Source organism: Grampus griseus, assembly GCF_964374135.1.
Source record: "Grampus griseus genome assembly, chromosome: 6".
NCBI classification, from domain to species: domain Eukaryota; kingdom Metazoa; phylum Chordata; class Mammalia; order Artiodactyla; family Delphinidae; genus Grampus; species Grampus griseus.
Window position 1 is genome coordinate 69,348,287 of NC_139000.1, and position 22,670 is coordinate 69,370,956.

Here is a 22,670-nt window from a genome sequence, read left to right on the forward strand (position 1 = left end):
GACAGCTTGTACTGTCATCCACATCTTGAGACTTGGGGGTCTGGATCCTACCAGTGGCTGCTGTTGATGCCCCTGACATGCTGTAAGCTACTGCACTGAAAAGCCTCACCTTGGGAAAGTTGCCTGCTGGCCTACTCTTGTGATAATTGACCGTATTTTGCTTTAAGTATGGTATAATCTATTGATTGCCTAACAAGCGAGAATTATCTAATGTGTTGGTTCTTGTCCTTCTCCCTACCTCCAAAGTAGGTGGGAGGGCCTGTGTAGGACGGTGATTCTGATCAACCACAGAACTTCACTGAGGATCAGAGCAGTGGTCTGACATATTTTCACTTGACCATTCCCTAGAAACTTGCTGCTAGGATTTCCTCCATTTATTTTCCTTGAGGAGTTTGGACTAATTTTTAATGGCCATGGGTCTATAATTCCATTGGTTGTTCCCAACATATACTGTCTTAGGTCATGAAGATACTAATTGATACCAATGAGGAAAATAGTTATTTGGGTCAAAGAAGTACATGTTCACTTGATCGTGTATTCAAGGGCTTACTAGAGTCACACACGATTATTATGTAGCTCTGGCTTACCCTCATTCCCTCACACTATTATATTTTTTTTAAATCTCAATATATTTACATTAGTATTCTAAAATAAGATATGTAATAATTTACCTAGAGGGGTTACATGTAACTTCCCTACTTTAAATCGATCTCTGAGGGACCCATGACAGCTAAGGTGTGTGTTCAAATATAGTTTAGTACAGTCATACTTGCTCCACTGAGCCCATGAACCTAACTTCATTACAGAATCAGGTTTTTTGTCTTTACCTTTTTTTTAAAAAAATAATTTATTTTTGGCTGCACTAGGTCTTCGTTGCTGCGCGCGGGTTTTCTCTACTTGCGGCGAGCAGGGGCTACTCTTCGTTGAGCTGTGCGGGCTTCTCACTGCGGTGGCTTTTCTTGTTGCGGAAGCACGGGGGCTCTAGGTGCGCGGGCTCAGGAGTTGTGGTGCACGGGCTTAGTTGCTCCGCGGCATGTGGGATCTTCCCGGACCAGGGCTTGAAGCCGTGTCCCCTGCGTTGGCAGGGGGATTCTTAACCACTTCGCCACCAGGGAAGCCCTGTTTACCTTTCAATTAAGCTTTTTTTAGTGGAAAAGTGATATTCATGTAGAAAAGTGCACAAGTAGATTTTTACAAAGGGAACACACCTATGTAATCAGCACCCAGATGAAGAAAAAGAGCATTGTCAGCATCCCAGAAGTCACTTTTTGTTTTAATTATGCAGAATTTCCCACTAACTGGTTTCAAAGTAACTTAAAAAAAAAAAAAAAAACTTTCCTCAACCTTTATTAATCATTTTCTTCCATTAAAATTCTAAGGCTTGATAGAATTCTTAAAGATTAGCTGAGTGAGAACAAGCCAGGTTCTATTGACACCTTTTTGATCTAAATGACTTTTTCAAATGCAACTCCACCAAATGCAACAGTGCACTTTATTTTTTGTCCCTTTAGCCACCCTGCTGTCCTTGAGAGTTCTCCCAGAGTTTACGAAGAAAGCTGTATGGACCAGAGCTTATGGTTGGTAAACAGTTTTGCAGTAGCCAGCAGCATTCTCAGCTGGATGAGGAAAACCATACAGACAGAAGGAATTTTTCAGAATTCGTGTCTGGGCTTACTGAGACGATGCAGAGAGCTGAAGGTCATGAAAGGGTGGCCACACAACCGACAGCTTGAACCGTGCACGCCAGGACAGGGGCCACTGCTTCAGTACCCAGGCCATTTGAGACCGAAACAAGAACTTGGATTTTCTTTTATTTGGCTAGAGTTCAACATAAAGATTTTTTGTGAAAATCTAATTATATCATCTCCTCCGCACTAAATTCTAGTAAAATAATCCTGTGAATTTTGTGCATGTGACTTTTGTTTTAAGGCATGGGGAAGGTTTTGCTAGCAAAACCAAACTGTAGCGGTGACAGTGGAATCTGATCTGTTTCCCATGAAGTCTCCAGAGGATATTCATTGACTCAGTAAGTTAGACATGTTTTCTTATTCTTATTGCTAAAACACTCTCTTGGAACTGCTATACGCATTTAAATAATAAGCATAGTGTTAAACATTGCTAAATCAGACTTGTAAGTGGTGGCTATAATTTTTTTATGCTTGAGTCTCTTGAATGCAAGTGAAAGTTACCCAATTTAAAATAAGGAAGGGAAGGTGTCTTTGCTCATAGGTATGGTGGAAGCAACATGGGGTGGACTCTGATTCAGCTTGAGTCATGTTGAGTCCTTGGGTGGGGTGGGGAGGGTTCTACGTGACCAGGCCGGGGTCACATGTCTGTCCACCTGAACTGGGTTCCCCCAGAAGAAAGGTGATTAGGATGCTAGGCAAGCAAAAAATGGCAAATATCTCTTCCAAACATCGATCTTTTTTTTATAAGTACAAACCTCTGTCTTAATCAGGGTGACTGGTGGCCTAATGCCAAGTAAATGAAGGAATGTGACAGCATCCTCAAGGGTTGCATTTTACTCAGGGGTTTAGGATCAGCCAGGAATTTAATTTGCTCTGATTGCTAATTATTGTTCCTTCATGCAGCCATTAATCAGGGCTGTCCTTAGCCAATCATACAAATATACTGATGTATACGTATATGGGATTACTGGGGAGAAAATGTGTGCCACTGGAATAATGTACCTTCGTGCTTATCATGCCACAGCAGTGTCATGGAACTTTTAGTATTCCTGTGTGGCATGTACAATACCTTCATGTTGTCACCAAGCATACCTACCACTTAAGTTAAAAATAGCTCTAATTTTATTTTCCAAATATACGGATTTATGATTCCAGGTTCCAAATATTTGTGGTTCACTGTGTAATTCACACTGTTTCCAGGTCACAGCTCTTTCTTTTGCTGAACTCCGTAGGGTGCTGAGATACTTACAGAAAAGGAGGAAAGGAAGGTGAGCTCTCAGGTAGTACTTAACTACATCACCAAGTATTTCATCTCTATTACTTCTTTAGAGGCTGAGCTGGAGGGAAATGAGTTTGGAGGAAGCAGAAGTGTAGAAAATTTATGTGAGAAGCCAGCTTCTGTCTCCTTCCCACCCACCGTGGCTTTCTCATACTACCTACCAATGAGATGTTGACATTCTTCTAACGTTTATTACACTAGTTGTCAGACTATATAAGTGACTAGAGTTTCACTTGTATTATCTTTTTTAACCCTTGCAACAATACTGTGAAGAGGCATTATTTTCTATTTTTAAATGAAAACACATCTAATAAGTGGCAGAGCTACTACACCTGGAACCAAGGTCCTAGAACCCCAGGTCCAATGCGCTTTCTACTGCATCAGGCTCATCAGCACCCACTTTCAGATGAAAACTCCTACCAAGTATTTAGCCTCATTCATGCTTAATATAGATTGCTGGAATCAGATAAAAGAAACACCCCTGCCTCATATTAATAAGCCTCTGGAATTGGGATGTTGGGAGTTACAGTGTAAAGGAGCAGGTCTTCATGGGTTGAAGGACATTACATTCCCGGGCCAACTAGCAGATGTGGATGGCAGTAAAGAATAGGGAAGAGGAAATGGGCACTGAAGAACTACTCTCACATTTCCCCCCAAATCAGTGGGCAGACTTGCTGATGCTCAAGGAGAGGGATAAAGAATCAGCCCAGCCTTCCAGACCCAGACTGTCTTTTTCAGTTTGGCCCAGTTTCTTCTCAGTCAGACTTTGTCATTGCTCCTGCCTTGACAAGAAAACAGAATAGTACAAAAGGGAGGAAATAAGATCTACCTGTACCCTCTCTTCCCTAGCTCCCTCTTTTTGTTTTCAGCAGTCTTGTGTTTAAGCGTCATAGGATTTTCCTATTCATAGGATTTTCCTATTCATTCCTATTCATTTGGACTCCATAAAGAGTCCAAAATGTCAAAATCTAAATTTGAAGCTGTAAAGGTTCTAAACTCTAATTATTCTAAGATGTAGGTTACTGGCATAATAAGACCCTTTCTCCTGGTTACCTGAGCTCCAGTAAGTATTAAGATATTCCCTTGGGATATTTCAGTTTGTTCTCCAGAAACCAGAAGTCTCTGCTTTTTTGAGACCAGACGTTCCAAACTATATACAAAAGGAAAAGTTTCCTTATAAGTCATCTTCTGTTAGTTTTTGAAATCACAAGTTGCCAAGACAAATAGCATGCTAGGGTATACTAACAAATCAATGTGTGGGATTAAGGCTATGTTGTGTGTCTCAGATGTGTCCAAACACTGTGACTCTTCACTTGAAGAGTGTACATTTGGAACAGATGTTGAGATCCATGCAAGTGCCTAAAATCTTTGTGCTTTATTTGTAATGTAATGGCTCCATGGTAACCAAGAGGCGGTTAATCACCTTTTTTTTTTTTGAAGTTAATTGCCACAAGTTAACTTCTCCAAAATGATTTTAACCAAAGATGATATTATAATAATATAAGGAGTAAAACTTTAAGGACTTAACTACTGTCTTGAAACATCTTAGTCACTTTGAAAGTAAGCAGTAGTTTTAGATTTTTGGTAAACATTTTAGCAAATTGCTGTTTTAGAAGAGAAATCTGACCATGTGGTTAAGAGGATGGGGCCTTCATTAGGCCAGAGTTGTAAGCTGGGTCTTTAGGTCTCTGACCTCAACCAGCCTATTCATAGCTGCAGGCATTTCAAATGGAACCAGAGGACAGAATGTGGCTGGGACAGTTCACATCCTTCACCACTCTTATGGAAAGATACCTCACAGCATCATCGTCATGTATAAATGTATATCATCACTGCTCTGGTGCTGGATATATGCTTTTATATTTTCTGGAAGGAAACACTTTATTCTACTCCTAGTAACTTTAAAGTCTCATCTTTTTAATGTATGACACATAAAATATTTATGAAGTTGTGAAATAATGTCCAGCCAAACTATTAGAAATGGAACTGAATAAAAATGACATTGATGACTCCCTGACTTTGGTTTTATTTTTTGTATGAAAGAAATAACCTACCTAACAAAGTAGTTGTATGCTGTATAAATTCTAAAATGTAAAAGAAATGCTTTCACTTTTGTATGTTTCACTAACAATAAATAGTAGCTATAATGCTTGAAACAGGCCTGACAACATGTATGTCAGGACTTGGGAAGATAATGGAAATTTCTTAAGTAAAAAATTATTATCTACATTCTAGAAGCAAGTAGCACATTAAGGAAAGATATTTATGTAAGTTTTTTTAAAAAAACCTATATATGTGTCTTCTGAACATGAAGCACCCTTTGAGATAAATCCAAAATAACTGAAACATCACCTAGTTAATCTATTTCTTAAAGTATAGTTTTTTTTTTCCTGGATGTAGTAATAGTAATCCATAAAGTCAGAGTTGCACAACAACTCTGAGTGTCTACTATGTACCACCATACAAGGTTCTGGGGTACAAAGTAAACAAGACATGACATTCCTACCCTTGTGGAGCTTACATTCAGAAAATATAAATCAGTAAACCATCATGTAATAAAGAAAAGCATTCCTACTTCTGTATGGCCCTTTATAATTTACAGAGGTTTACTTTACTTTACCATATTTCATTTGCTCTTCACAACAGCCTTGGGCAGTTAAGTAAACTGGGACTCAGAGAGTCATTCAGTTAGGAAATACTGGTGCTGGAGTTGAAATCAAAGCCAGCATTCTTGAGAGGACTGCACAGGATGGGGGAGTAGAAAGGCCCTGAGCTCTCCTCCTCTCACATGCACACCAAAATTACAACTATGTGCAGAACACCCATTGATGAAAAAGACCAGAACCTACCAAAAAAGATCTTTTACAACTAAATATATCAAGAAGGAACCATAATGAGATGAGTAGGGGTAGCAGAATTGTGATATAGTCAAATCTCATAACCCCAGGTGGATGATCCACAAACAGGAGAATAATAACAATTGCAGAGTTTCTCCCAAAGGAGTGAGCTCCCTAGCCCAGGAGTCCTGCACCAGGAAGACAAGCCCCCAGAGCATTTGGCTTTGAAGGTCAGCAGGGCTTACTTTCAGGAGTCCCAGAGGGCTGAGGGAAATAAAGACTTCACCCTTTAGGGGCTCACACAAAATCTGACACCCTCCTCGAACCAGGGCGGAGGCAGTAATTTGAGCGGAGCCTGGGTGAGACCTACCTACTAATCTTGGAGAGCCTTGCAGAAAGGCAGTAGGCAACTGCAGCTCACCCTGGGGACATAGACACTGTAGGAAGCCATTTGTGGGAACTCCTTCTACCAGGTGGACACTGGTGCTGGCAGGCACCACTGTGGAATCCTCCCTCCAGCTTATTAGCCCCAGGACCCACCCCACCCTTGCCCAATAGTCTGTACACACCAGTGCTGAGACACCTCAGGCCAAGTAACTAACGAAAACAGGATGGTCCAAAACCTGTTGGATGCATCAAAAGTAGTTCTAACAGGGAAGTCTATAAAAATACAATCTTACCTCAGGAAACAAGAAAAATCTCAAACAATCTTACCTTACACCTAAAGCAACCAGAGAAAGGACAAACAAAACCCAAACCTAGTAGAAGGAAAGAAATCATAGAGATCAGAGTAGAAATAAATGAATTAGAGACGAAGAAAACAATGGAAAAGATCATTGAAACTAAAAGCTGGTTCTTTGAGATGATAAACAAAATTGAAAAACCTTTAGCCAGACTCATCAAGAAAAAAAGGGAGAGGACACAAATCAATAAAATTAGAAATGAAAAAGAAGTAAAAACTGACACCACAGAAATACAAAGGATCATAAGATACTACTACAAACAACTATATGCCAATAAAATGGACAACCTTGGGCTTCCCTGGTGGCGCAATGGTTGAGAGTCCGCCTGCCAATGCAGGGTACACAGGTTTGTGCCCCGGTCTGGGAAGATTGCACATGCCACGGAGCAGCTAGGCCCGTGAGCCATGGCCACTGAGCCTGCACGTCCGGAGCCTGTGCTCCACAACAGGAGAGGCCACAACAGTGAGAGGCCAGCATATTGCAAAAAAAAAAAACGGACAACCTAGAAGAAATGGACAAATTCTTAGAAAGATACAACATTCCAAGACTGAACCAGGAAGAAATAGAAAATATGAACAGACCGATCACAAGCACTGAAATTGAAACTGTGATTCAAAATCTTCCAAAAAACAAAAGCCCAGGACCAGATGGCTTCACAGGCGAATTCTATCAAACATTTAGAGAAGAGCTAACACCTATCCTTCCCAAACTCTTCAAAAATATAGCAGAGGGAGGAACACTCCCAAACTCATTCTACGAGGCCACCATCACCCTGATAGCAAAACCAGACAAGGATGTCACAAAGAAAGAAAACTACAGGCCAATATCACTGATGAACATAGATGCAAAACTCCTCAACAAAATACTAGCAAACAGAATCCAACAGCACATTAAAAGGATCATACACCATGATCGAGTGGGGTTTATTCCAGGAATGCAAGGATTCTTCAATATATACAAATCAATCATTGGGATACACCACATTAACAAACTGGAGAATAAAACCCATATGATCATCTCAATAGATGCAGAAAAACTTCTGACAAAATTCAACACCCATTTATAATAAAAACTCTCCAGAAACTGGGGATACCTCAACATAATAAAGGCCATATATGACAAACCCAAATAAACATCATTCTCAATGGTGAAAAACAAAAAGCATTTCCTCTAAGATCAGGAACAAGACAAGGGTGTCCACTCTTGCCACTATTATTCAACATAGTATTGGACATCCTAGCCATGGTAGTCAGAGAAAAAAAGAAATAAAAGGAATACAAATTGGAAGAGAAGAAGTAAATCTGTCACTGTTTGCAGATGACATAATACTAAACACAGAAAATCCTACAGATGCCAGCAGAAAACTACTACAGCTAATCAGTGAATTTGGTAAAGTTGCTGGATACAAAATTAATGTACAGAAATTTCTTCATTCCTATACACTAACAATGAAAGAACAAAAAGAGAAATCAAGGAAACAATTATATTTCCCATTGCAACAAAAACAATAAAATACCTAGCAATAAACCTACCTAAGGAGGCAAAAGACCTGTATGCAGAAAACTTTAAGATACTGATGAAAGAAATCAAAGACAACACAAACAGATGGAGATATACCATGTTCTTGGATTGGAAGAATCAACATTGTGAAAATGACTATACTACCAAAGCAATCTACAGACTCAATGCAATCCCTATCAAATTACCAATGGCATATTTCACAGAACTGGAACAAAAAATTTTTTGATTTGTATGGAAACACAAAAGACCCCGAATAGCCAATCTTTTTTTTTTTTTTTTGCGGTACGCGGGCCTCTCACTGTTGTGGCCTCTCACATTGCGGACCCCAGGCTCCGGACGCGCAGGCTCAACGGCCATGGCTCATGGGCCCAGGCGCTCAGCGGCACGTTGGACCTTCCCGGACTGGGGCACGAACCCGTGTCCCCTGCATCAGCAAGCGGACTCAACCACTGCGCCAGCAGATAAGCCCCCAAACAATCTTGAGAACGAAAAACAGAGCTGGAGGAATCAGGCTCCCTGACTTCAGACTATACTCCAAATCTACAGTAATCAAGAGAGTATGGTACTGGCACAAAAATAGAAATATAGATCAATGGAACAAGATAGAAAGCCCAGGAAGATGGCAGAAGAGTAACATGCGGAGATCACCTCCCTCCCCACAGATACATCAGAAATACGTCTACATGTGGAACAACTCCTACAGAACACCTACTGAGTGCTGGCAGAAGACCTCAGACCTCCCCAAAGGCAAGAAACTCCCCACGTACCTGGATAGGGCAAAAAAAAAAAAAGAATAAACAGACAAAAGAAAAGGGATGGGACCTGCACCAGTGGGAGGGAGCTGTGAAGGAGGAAAGGTTTCCACACACTAGGAGCCCCTTCGCAGGCAGAGACTGCAGGTGGCGGAGGGGGGAAGCTTTGGAGCCGCAGAGGAGAGCACAGCAACAGGGGTGCAGAGGGCAAAGCGGAGAGATTCCCGCACAGAGGAACGGAGCCGACCGGCACTCACTAGCCGAGAGGCTTGTCCGCTCACCCGCTAGGGCAGGCGGGGCTGGGAGCAGAGGCTCGAGCTTCGGTCGGAGCGCAGGGAGACGACTGGTGGCATGAACACAGCCTGAAGGGGTTAGTGCACCACGCCAAGCCGGGAGGGAGGGAGTCCGGGAAAAGTCTGGACCTGCCGAAGAGACAAGAGACTTTTTCTTCCCTCTTTTGTTACCTGGTGTGCGAGGAGAGAGGATTAAGAGCACTGCTTAAAGGAGCTCCAGAGATGGGCGCGAGCCGCAGCTAACAGTGTGGACCCACTTCAGACCTAGAGACACGTACAGACTGAAAGTGAGGGGATGGAAAAAGACATTCCATGCAAATGGAAACCAAAAGAAAGCTGGAGTAGCAATTCTCATATCAGACAAAATAGACTTTAAAATAAAGATTATTAGAAGAGACAAAGAAGGACACTACATAATGATCAAGGGATCGATCCAAGAAGAAGATATAACAATTGTAAATATTTATGCACCCAATATAGGGGCACCTCAATACATAAGGCAAATACTAACAGCCATAAAAGGGGAAATCGACAGTAACACATTCATAGTAGGGGACTTTAACACCCCACTTTCACCAATGGACAGATATCCAAAATGAAAATAAATAAGGAAACACAAGTTTTAAATGATACATTAAACAAAATGGACTTAACTGATATATAATTATAGGACATTCCATCCAAAAACAACAGAATACACATTTTTCTCAAGTGCTCATGGAACATTCTCCAGGATAGATCATATCTTGGGTCACAAATCAAGCCTTGGTAAATTTAAGAAAACTGAAATTGTATCAAGTATCTTTTCCGAACACAACGCTAGGAGACTAGATATCAATTACAGGAAAAGATCTGTAAAAAACATAAACACATGGAGGCTAAACAATACACTACTTAATAACGAAATGATCACTGAAGAAATCAAAGAGGAAATAAAAAAATACCTAGAAACAAATGACAATGGAGACACGACGACCCAAAACCTATGGGATGCAGCAAAAGCAGTTCTAAGAGGGAAGTTTATAGCAATAAAATCCTGCCTTAAGAAACAGTAAACATCTCGAATAAACAACCTAACCTTGCACCTAAAGCAATTAGAGAAAGAAGAACAAAAAACCCCCAAAGTTAGCAGAAGGAAAGAAATCATAAAGATCAGATCAGAAATAAATGAAAAGGAAATGAAGGAAACGATAGCAAAGATCAATAAGACTAAAAGCTGGTTCTTTGAGAAGATAAACAAAATTGATAAACCATTAGCCACACTCATCAAGAAAAAAAGGGAGAAGACTCAAATCAATAGAATTAGAAATGAAAAAGGAGAAGTAACAACCGACACTGCAGAAATACAAAAGATCATGAGAGATTACTACAAGCAACTCTGTGACAATAAAATGGACAACCTGGAAGAAATGGACAAGTTCTAAGAAATGCACAACCTTCCAAGACTGAACCAGGAAGAAATAGAAAATATGAACAGACCGATCACAAGCACTGAAATTGAAACTGTGATTAAAAATCTTCCAACAAACAAAAGCCCAGGACCAGATGGCTTCACAGGCCAATTCTATCAAACATTTAGAGACGAGCTAACACCTACCCTTCTCTAACTCTTCCAAAATACAGCAGAGGAAGGAACACTCCCAAACTCATTCTATGAGGCCACCATCACACTGATAACCAAAACCAGACAAGGATGTCACAAAGAAAGAAAACTAGAGGCCAATATCACTGATGAACATAGATGCAAAAATCCTCAACAAAATACTAGCAAACAGAATCCAACAGCACATTAAAAGGATCATACACCATGATCCAATGGGGTTTATTCCATTATGCAAGGATTCTAAAATATACGCAAATCAATGTGATACACCATATTAACAAATTGAAGGAGAAAAGCCATTTGATCATCTCAATAGATGCAGAGAAAGCTTTCGACAAAATTCAACACCCATTTATGATAAAAACCCTACAGAAAGTAGGCATAGAGGGAACTTTCCTCAACATAATGAAGGCCATATATGACAAACCCACAGCCAACATCATCCTCAATGGTGAAAAACTGAAAGCATTTCCACTAAGATCAGGAACAAGACAAGGTTGTCCACTCTCACCACTCTTATTCAACATAGTTTTGGAAGTTTTAGCCACAGCAATCAGAGAAGAAAAGGAAATAAAAGGAATCCAAATCAGAAAAGAAAATGTAAAGCTGTCACTGTTTGCAGATGACATGATGCTATACACAGAGAATCCTAAAGATGCTACCAGAGAACTACTAGAGCTAATCAATGAATTTGGTAAAGTTACACGATACAAAATTAATGCACAGAAATATCTTGCATTCCTATACACTAATGATGAAAACTCTGAAAGTGAAATCAAGAAAACACTCCCATTTACCATTGCAACAAAAAGAATAAAATATCTAGGAATAAACCTACCTAAGGAGACAAAAGACCTCTATGCAGAAAATTATAAGACACTGATGAAAGAAATTAAATATGATACAAATAGATGGAGACATATACCATGTTCTTGGACTGGAAGAAGCAACATTCTATAAATCACTCTACTACCCAAAGCAATCTTACAGATTCAATGCAATCCCTGTCAAACTCCCACTGGCATTTTTCACAGAACTAGAACAAACAATTTCACAATTTGTATGGAAACACAAAAGACCCAGAATAGCCAAAGCTATCTTGAGAACGAAAAACGGAGCTGGAGGAATCAGGCTCCCTGACTTCAGACTATACTACAAAGCTACAGTAATCAAGACAGTATGGTACTGGCACAAAAACAGAAAGATAGATCAATGGAACAGGATAGAAAGCCCACATGTAAACCCACGCACATATGGTCACCTTATCTTTGATAAAGGAGGCAAGAATATACAGCGGAGAAAAGACAGCCTCTTCAATAAGTGGAGCTGGGAAAACTGGACAGGTACATGTAAAAGTATGAGATTAGATCACTCCCTAACACCATACACAAAAATAAGCTCAAAATGAATTAAAGACCTAAATGTAAGGCCAGAAACTATCAAACTCTTAGAGGAAAACATAGGCAGAACACTCTATGACATAAATCACAGCAAGATCCTTTCTAACCCACCTCTTAGAGAAATGGAAATAAAAACAAAAATAAACAAATGGGACCTAATGAAACTTCAAAGCTTTTGCACAGCAAAGGAAACCATAAACAAGACCAAAAGGCAACCCTCAGAATGGGAGAAAATATTTGTAAATGAAGCAACTCACAAAGGATTAATTTCCAAAATTTATAAGCAGCTCATGCAGCTCAATAACAAAAAAAGAAACAACCCAATCCAAAAATGGGCAGAAGACCTAAATAGACATTTCTCCAAAGAAGATATACAGACTGCCAAGAAACACATGAAAGAATGCTCAACATCATTAATCATTAGAGAAATGCAAATCAAAACTACAATGAGATATCAGCTCACACCAGTCACAATGGCCATCATCAAAAACTCTAGAAACAATAAATGCTGGAGAGGGTGTGGAGAAAAGGGAACACTCCTGCACTGCTGGTGGGAATGTGAATTGGTACAGCCACTATGGAGAACAGTATGGAGGTTCCTTAAAAAACCACAAATAGAACTACCATATGACCCAGCAATCCCACTACTGGGCATATACCCTGAGAAAACCATAATTCAAAAAGAGTCATGTACCAAAATGTTCATTGCAGCTCTATTTACAATAGCCAGGAGATGGAAACAACCTAAGTGCCCATCATCGGATGAATGGATAAAGAAGATGTGACACATATACACAATGGAATATTACTCAGCCATAAAAGGAAACGAAATTGACCTATTTGTAATGAGGTGGATAGACCTAGAGTCTGTCATACAGAGTGAAGTAAGTCAGAAAGAGAAAGAGAAATACCATATGCTAACACATATATATGGAATTTAAGAAAAAAAAAATGTCATGAAGAACCTAGTGGTAAGACAGGAATAAAGACACAGACCTACTGGAGCACGGACTTGAGGACATGGGAAGGAGGAAGGGTGAGCTGTGACAAAGCGAGAGGGAGGCATGGACATATATACACTACCAAACGTAAGGTAGATAGCTAGTGGGAAGCAGCCACATAGCACACAGATATCAGCTCCGTGCTTTGTGACCTCCTGGCAGGGTGGGATAGGGAGGGTGGGAAGGAGGGAGACATAAAAGGGAAGAGATATGGGAACATATGTATATGTACAACTGATTCACTTTGTTATAAAGCAGAAACTAACTCACCATTGTAAAGCAATTATACCCCAATAAAGATGTTAAAAGAAAAAAAAAAAAACAACTAGCAAACAGAATCCAACAGCACATTAAAAGGATCATACACCATGATCCAGTGGGGTTTATTCCAGGAATGCAAGGATTCTTCAATATACGCAAATCAATCGACCTGATACACCATATTAACAAACTGAAGGAGAAAAACCATATGATCATCTCAATAGATACAGAGAAAGCTTTTGACAAAATTCAACACCCATTTATGATAAAAACCCTGCAGAAAGTAGGCATAGAGGGAACTTTCCTCAACATAATAAAGGCCATATATGACAAACCCACAGCCAACATCATCCTCAATGGTGAAAAACCAAAACCATTTCCACTAAGATCAGGAACAAGACAAGGTTGTCCACTCTCACCACTGTTATTCAACATAGTTTTGGAAGTTTTAGTCACAGCAATCAGAGAAGAAAAGGAAATAAAAGGAATCCAAATCGGAAGAGAAGAAGTAAAGCTGTCACCGTTTGCAGATGACATGATACTATACATAGAGAATCCTAAAGATGCTACCAGAAAACTACTAGAGCTAATCAATGAATTTGGTAAAGTAGCGGGATACAGAATTAACGCACAGAAATCTCTGGCATTCCTATACACTGGTGATGAAAACTCTGAAAGTGAAATCAAGAAAACACTCCCATTTAACTGCTGCAACAAAAAGAATAAAATACCTAGCAATAAACCTACCTAAGGAGGCAAAAGACCTGTATGCAAAAAACTTTAAGATACTGATGAAAGAAATCAAAGACGACACAAACAGATGGAGAGATATACCATGTTCTTGGATTGGAAGAATCAACGTCGTGAAAATGACTATACTACCAAAGCAATCTACAGATTCAATGCAATCCCTATCAAATTACCAATGGCATATTTCACAGAACTGGAACAAAAAATTTTTTAATTTGTATGGAAACACAAAAGACCCCGAATAGCCAAACAATCTTTTTTTTTTTTTTTCAGTACGCGGGCTTCTCACCATTGTGGCCTCTCCCGTTGCGGAGCACAGGCTCCGGACCTGCAGGCTCAGCGGCCATGGCTCATGGGCCCAGCTGCTCAGTGGCACGTGGGACCTTCCCGGACCGGGGCAGCATCCCGCGTCCCCTGCATCGGCAGGCGGACTCTCAACCACTGCGCCACCAGGGAAGCCCCCAAACAATCTTGAGAACGAAAAACAGAGCTGGAGGAATCAGGCTCCCTGACTTCAGACTATACTCCAAATCTACAGTAATCAAGAGAGTATGGTACTGGCACAAAAATAGAAATATAGATCAATGGAACAAGATAGAAAGCCCAGGAAGATGGAGGAAGAGTAACACGCAGAGATCACCTCCCTCCCCACAGATACATCAGAAATACATCTACACGTGGAACAACTCCTACGGAGCAGCTACTGAACACTGTCAGAAGACCTCAGACCTCCCAAAAGGCAAGAATCTCCCCACGTACCTGAGTAGTGCAAAAGAAAACAGAATAAACACAGAAAAAAATAGGGACAGGACCTGCACCAGTGGGAGGGAGCTGTGAAGGAGGAAAGGTTTCCACACACTAGGAGCCCCTTCACGGGCAGAGAGTGCGGGTGGCGGAGGAGGTAAGCTTTGGAGCCGCAGAGGAGAGCACAGCAACAGGGGTGCGGAGGGCAAAGCGGAGAGATTCCCGCACAGAGGATCGGAGCTGACCGGCACTCACTAGCCCGAGAGGCTTGTCCGATCACCTTCTGGGGCAGGTGGGGCTGGGAGCTGAGGCTCGGGCTTCGGTCAGAGTGCAGGGAGAGGAGTGGCGGCATGAACACAGCCAGAGCGCAGGGAGAGGATTGGCGGCATGAACACAGCCTGAAGGGGTTAGTGCACCACGCATAGCCGGGAGGGAGTCCGGGGAAAAGTCTGGACCTGCCGAAGAGGCAAGAGACGTTTTCTTCCCTCTTTGGGAAGAAACTACCACTGGCATTTTTCACAGAAAACTACCACTGATATTTTGCACAGAACTAGAACAAAAAATTTCACAATTTGTATGGAAACACAAAAGACCCAGAATAGCCAAAGCAATCTTTAGAATGAAAAACGGAGCTGGAGGAATTGGGCTCCCTGACTTCAGACTATACTACAAAGCTACAGTAATTAAGATAGTATGGTACTAGCACAAAAACAGAAAGATCAATGGAACAGGAATAGAAAGCCCAAAGATAAACCCACGCACATATGGTCACCTTATCTTTGATAAAGGAGGCAGGAATGTACAGTGGAGAAAGGACAGCCTCTTCAATAAGTGGTGCTGGGATAACTGGACAGGTAGGTGTAAAAGTATGAGATTAGATCACTCCCTAACACCATACACAAAAATAAGCTCAAAACGGATTAAAGACCTAAATGTAAGGCCAGAAACTATCAAACTCTTAGAGGAAAACACAGGCAGAACACTCTATGACATAAATCACAGCAAGATTCTTTTTGACCCACCTCCTAGAGAAATGGAAATAAAAACAAAAATAAATGGGACCTAATGCAACTTCAAAGCTTTTGCACAGCAAAGGAAACCATAAACAAGACCAAAGGACAACCCTCAGAATGGGAGAAAACATTTGCAAATGAAGCAACTGACAAAGGATTAATGTCCAAAATTTATAAGTAGCTCATGCAGCTAAATAACAAAAAAACAACCCAATCCAAAAATGGGCGGAAGACCTAAATAGACATTTCTCCAAAGAAGATATACAGACTGCCAAGAAACACATGAAAGAATGCTCAACATCATTAATCATTAGGGAAATGAAAATCAAAACTACAATGAGATATCAGCTCACACCAGTCACAATGGCCATCATCAAAAAATCTAGGAACAGTCAATGCTAGAGTGGGTGTGGAGAAAAGGGAACACTCTTGCACTGCTGGTGGAAATGTGAATTGGTACAACCACAATGGAGAACAGTATGGAGGTTACTTAAAAAACTACAAATAGAACTACCATATGACCCAGCAATCCCACTACTGGGCATATACCCTGAGAAAACCATAATTCAAAAAGAGTCATGTACCAAAATGTTCATTGCAGCTCTATTTACAATAGCCAGGAGATGGAAACAACCTAAGTGTCCATCATTGGATGAATGGATAAAGAAGATTTGGCACATATATACAATGGAATATTACTCAGCCATAAAAAGAAACGAAATTGAGCTATTTGTAATGAGGTGGATAGACCTAGAGTCTGTCATACAGAGTGAAGTAATTCTGAAAAAGAAAGAGAAATACCGTATGCTAACACATATATATGGAATTTAAGGGAAAAAATGTCATGAAGAACCTAGGAGTAAGACAGGAATAAAGACACAGACCTACTAGAGAATGGACTTGAAGATATGGCAAGGGGGAAGGGTAAGCTGTGACAAAGCGTGAGAGAGGCATGGCCATATATACACTGCCAAACGTAAGGTAGATAGCTAGTGGGAAGCAGCCGCATAGCACAGGGAGATCAGCTCGGTGCTTTGTGACCACCTGGAGGGGTGGGATAGGGAGGGTGGGAGGGAGGGAGATGCAATAGGGAAGAGATATGGGAACATATGTATATGCATAGCTGATTCACTTTGTTATAAACCAGAAACTAACACACCATTGTAAAGCAATTATACCCCAGTAAAGATGTAAAAAAAAAAAACCCGAGAAAGACAAATATATGATATCATTTATATGTGGAATGTAATTTTAAAAAAAGATTCAAATGAACTTATTTACAAAACGGAAACAGACTTTCAGATATAAAAAATACCTTATGGTTACCAAAGCAGAAACGTGAAGGGGGAGGGATAAATCAGGAGCTTGGGATTAACGTACACACACTACTATATATAAGATAGATAACCAACAAGGACCCACTGTCTAGCACAGGAAACTCTACTCAATATTCTGTGATAACCTAAAGAATCTGAAAAGTAATGAATATATGTATACATATAACTTAATCACTCTGCTGTTCTCCTGAAACTAACCCAACATTGTAAACAAACTATAATCCAATAAACTTTTTTAAAAAGACACACTGTAACTAAAATGGCAAAAATTAAAGGTAAAAAGAGAATATTAAAAGAAGCAAGGGAAAAGGAACACATTACATACAAGGGAACCCCCATAACACTATCAGCTGATTTTTCCACATAAACTCTGTAGGCCAGAAGGGATTGGCACAATATATTTTAAAGTGATGAAAGGAAAAACCAAGAATACTCTACCAAGCAAAGCTTTCATTCATATTTGATGGAGAGATCAACAGTTTCACAGACAGGCAAAAGCTAAAAGAGTTCAGCACCACCAAACCACCTTTGCAAGAAATGTTAAAGGAACTTCTCTAAGTAAAAAAGAAAAGGACACAACAAGAAACATGAAAACCACGAAAGGAAAAAGCTCACTGGTAAAGGCAAACATATAGTAAAGGTAGGAAATCATCCATGCAAAAAGCTAGTAGGAAAGTTAAAAGACAAAAATAGTAAAATCATCTATATCTACAATAAGCAAGTAAGAGATATACAAAACAATTATATGTAAAATATGATATCAAAAAGAGTAATTTTGAGGGGAGGAGAGTACAAATCCAGGATTGTTAAAATGCATTTGAAATTAAGAGATCATCAACTTACAACAATCACATGTATATATAGATTGCTATATATAAACCTCACGTTAGCCATAAACCAAAAATTGATAATAGATACACATACAAAAAAGGAATCTATACATAACACTGAAGATAGTCATCCAATCACAAGAGAACAAAAGAAGAAAGGAATAAAAAAAGACCTACAAAAACAACCCCAAAACAATTAAAAAATTGGCAATGAGAACATACATATCAATAATTATTTTAAATGTAAATGGACTAAATGTTCCAATCAAAAGACATGAAATAGATGAATGGATACCAAAACAAGACCCGTATATATGCTGTCTACAAGAGACTCACTTCAGATCTGAAAGTGAGGGGATGGAAAAAAGGCATTCCATGCAAGTGGTAATCAAAAGAAAGCTGGGGTAGCAATATTTATATCAGAAAAAAAATAGACTTTAAAATAAGAACTGTTAAAAGAGAGAAAGAAACACATTACACAACGATGAAGGGCTCAATCCAAGAAGAAGATATAACAACTGTAAATACATATGCACCCAACATAGGAGCACCTAAACATAAAACAAGTATTAACAGATATAATGGGAAAAATCGCCAGTAACACAGTAATAGTTGGGGACTTTAAAACGCTACTTAGGGCTTCCCTGGTGGTGCAGTGGTTGAGAATCTGCCTGCCAATGCAGGGGACACGGGTTCGAGCCCTGGTCTGGGAAGATCCCACATGCCTCAGAGCAACTAGGCCCATGAGCCACAACTACTGAGCCTGTGCGTCTGGAGCCTGTGCTCCGCAACAAGAGAGGCTGCGATAGTGAGAGGCCTGCACACCGCGATTAAGAGTGGCCCCCGCTTGCCGCAAGTAGAGAAAGCCCTCACACAGAAACGAAGACCCAACACAGCCAAAAATTAATTAATTAAGAAAAAACCGCTACTGACATCAATGGACAGATTATCCAGCTAGAAAATCAATAAGGAAACACTGGCCTCAAATAACACATTAGATCAGATAGACTTAATCAATATATAGAGAGAGCATTCCATCCAAAAGCAGTAGAATACATATTCTTTTCAAGTGCACATGGAACATTTTCCAGGATAGATCACATGCTAGGTCACAAGTCTCAGTAAACTTAAGAAAACTGAAATCATATCAAGCTTCTTTTCTGACCACAACACCCACACACAATGTGACTAGAAATTACAAGACAAAAAAACTGCAAAAAACACAAACACGTGGAAGCTAAACAATATGCTACTAAACAACTAATGGATCACAGAAGAAATCAAAGAGGAAATAAAAAAATATCAGGACACAAATGAAAACAAAAACACAACAATCCAAAATCTATGGGACACGGCAAAAGCAATTCTAAGAGGGAAGTTTATAGCAATACAAGCTTACCTCAGGAAACAAGAAAAATCTCAAATTAACAACATAACCTTACATCTAAAAGAGCTAGACAAAGAAGGACAAACAAAACTCAAAGGTAGTAGAAGGAAAGAAATCATAAAGATCAGAGCAGAAATAGAGACTAAAAAAACAATTGAAAAGATCAATGAAACTAAGAGCCGGTTCTTTGAAAAGATAAACAAAATTGATAAACCTTTAGCCAGACTCATCAAGAAAAAAAGAGGGTGCAAATCAATAAAATCAGAAATGAAAAAGGAGAAGTTACAACCAACACCACAGAAATACAAAGAATCATAAAAAAGTACTATGAACAACTACATGCCAGTAAAATGGACAATCTAGAAGAAATGAAAAAAATCCTAGAAACATACAATCTCCTGCACTAAAAAGAAATAGAAAACAGGAACAGACCAATTACCAGTAATGGAACTGAATCAGTAATTTAAAAAGCTCCCAGCAAACGAAATGTCCAGGGCCAGGGAGCTTCACAGGTAAATTCTACCAAACATTTAGAGAAGAGTTAACAACCATCCTCCTCAAACTATTCCAAAAAATAGCAGAGGAAGGAATGCTTTTGAACTTATTCTATGAGGCCAGCAACAGCCTGACACCAAAACCAGATAAACACATCATAAAAAAAGGAAATTACAAGGTCAATATCACTGATGAACACAGATGCAAAAATCCTCAACAAAATATTAGCAAACCCAATCCAGCAAAACAGCAAAAGGATCATACACCATGACCAAGTGGGATTTAACCCAGGGATGCAAGGATTTTTCAATATCTGCAAATCAATCAATGTGACACACAACATTAACAAATTGAAGAATAAAAGCCACATGATCATCTCAGTAGATGAAGAAAACGCATTTTAAAAATCCAGCATCTATTTATGATAAAAACTCTCCAGAAAGTTGGCACAAGGAGAACATATGTCAACATAATAAAGGCCATATACAACAAACCCACAGCTAACATCATACTCAACAGTGAAAAGCAGAAAGCATTTCCTCTAAAATCAGGAAGAAGTCAAGGATGCCCACTCTCACCACTTTTATTCAACATAGTATTGGCAATTTAGCCACAGCAATCATACAAGAAAAAGAAATAAAAGGAATCCAACTTGGAAAAGAAGCAAAACTCACTATTTGCAGGTGACATGATGCTATACACAGAAAATCCTAAAGACACCATCAAAAAACTACTAGAGCTCATCAATGAATATAGTAAAGTTACAGGATACAAAATTAATATACAGAAATTGGTTGCTTTTCTCTACACTAACAATGAACTATCAGAAAGAGAAATTAAGGAAACAATCCCATTTATAATCATATCAAAAGGAATAAAATACCTAGGAATAAATCTCCCTAAGGAAGTATCATAAAAGACCTTGGAAAACTATAAGACACTGATGAAGAGATTGAAGATGACACAAACAGATGGAAAGATATAGTGTTCATGTTTTGGAAAAATTAATATTGTTAAAATGACCATACTACCCACCCAAGGAAATCTACAGTTCAGTGCAATCCCTATCAAAATATCCATGACATTTTTCACAGAAATAGAACAAATAATTTTAAAATTTGTACAGAAACACAAAAGGCCCCACATTGTCAAAACAGTCTTGATAAAGAACAACAGAACTGGAGGAATCTCACACCCTAACTTCAGACTATAGTACAAAGCTACAGAAATCAAAACAGTATGGCACTGGCACAAAAACAGACACACAGATCAATGGAACAGAATACAGAGCCCAGAAAAAAATTAATGCACTTATGGTCAATTAATCTATGACAAGGAAGGCAAGCATACACAATGAAGAAAAGACAGTCTGCTCAATAAGTGGTGCTGGGAAAACTGGACAGCAACATGTAAAACAATGAGATTAGAACATTTCCTCACACTATTACAAAAATGAGCTCAAAATTGATTAAAGACCTAAATGTAAGATTGGAAACCATAAACTCCTAGAAGAAAACATAGGCAGAACACTCTTTGAGATAAATTGTAGCAATATTTTTTTGGATCTGTCTCCTAAAGCAAAAATAAGTAAATGGGAACTAATTAAACTTAAAAGCTTCCGCACAGCAAAGGAAACCATTGATAAAATGAAAAGACAACTGACGGAATGGGAGAAAATATTCGAAAATTATATGACCGATAAGGGGTTAATATCCAAAATATATAAACAGCTTATACAACTCAACATCAAAAAATATATATTAAAAATGGGCAGAAAACTTAAATAGACATTCTTCCAAAGAAGACATACACAGGGGCAACAGGTACATGAAAAGATGCTCGATATCATTAATCATCAGGGAAATGCAAATTAAAACCACAATGAGATATCACTTCACATCTGTCAGAATGGCTATCATCAAAAAGAATACAAACAAATATTGGCAAAGATGTGGAGAAAAGGGACACCCTCATGCACTCTTTGTGAGAATGTAAATTGGTGCATCACTGTAGAAAACAGTATATCTAAAAATAGAACTGTCATATGACCCAGCAATTCCACTCTAGGGTATTTATCCCCCAAAAAACGAAAACACTAATTCAAAAAGATTCATGCATCCCAATGTTCAAAGCAGCATTATTTATGATTGCCAAAATATGGAAGCAACCTAAGTATCCAACAACAGATGAATGGATAAAGAAGATGCAGTATATATACATATATATACATCTACATATATACACACACACACACACACACAATGGAATTCTATACAGAGATAAGAAACAATGAAGAAACATTGAAAGAAACAATGAAATTTTGCCATTTGCAACAACATGGATGGACCTGGAGGGTTTTAGCCTAAGTTAAATAAGTCAGCGGGACTTCCTTGGTGGTCCAGTGGTAAAGAATCTGCCTTCCAATGCAGGGGACCCAGGTTTGATCCCCCGTTGGGGAACTAAGATTCCACATGCCACGGGGCAACTAAGCCCATGCGCCACAACTACTGAGCTTGCGTGCTTCAATGAGAGAGCCCATGTGCCACAAAAACTACAGAGCCCACGTGCCCTGGAGCATGTGCACCACAACTAAAGAGAAGCCCGCACACCACAATGAAGACCAACACAGCCAAAATAAATTAAATAAATATTTTTAAAAAATAAGTCAGAGAAAGAAATACTGTATAATATCACTTATATATATAATCTAAAAAATAAAATAGTGAATATAACAAA

General features: G+C 39.2%; 1 protein-coding gene across 1 annotated transcript in view; it reads left to right on the forward strand.

Moving 5' to 3' along the window:
• FOCAD (focadhesin) overlaps positions 1-4,931 on the forward strand; it is a 312,127-nt gene extending 307,196 nt beyond the window's left edge. The window contains exon 44 of the mRNA XM_082656700.1: positions 1,512-4,931. Within this exon, the coding sequence (XP_082512826.1) occupies positions 1,512-1,585 (74 nt within the window). The 3' untranslated portion in view covers positions 1,586-4,931. The remainder of the gene's footprint in view (positions 1-1,511) is intronic.
• Positions 4,932-22,670: the final 17,739 nt, after the last annotated feature.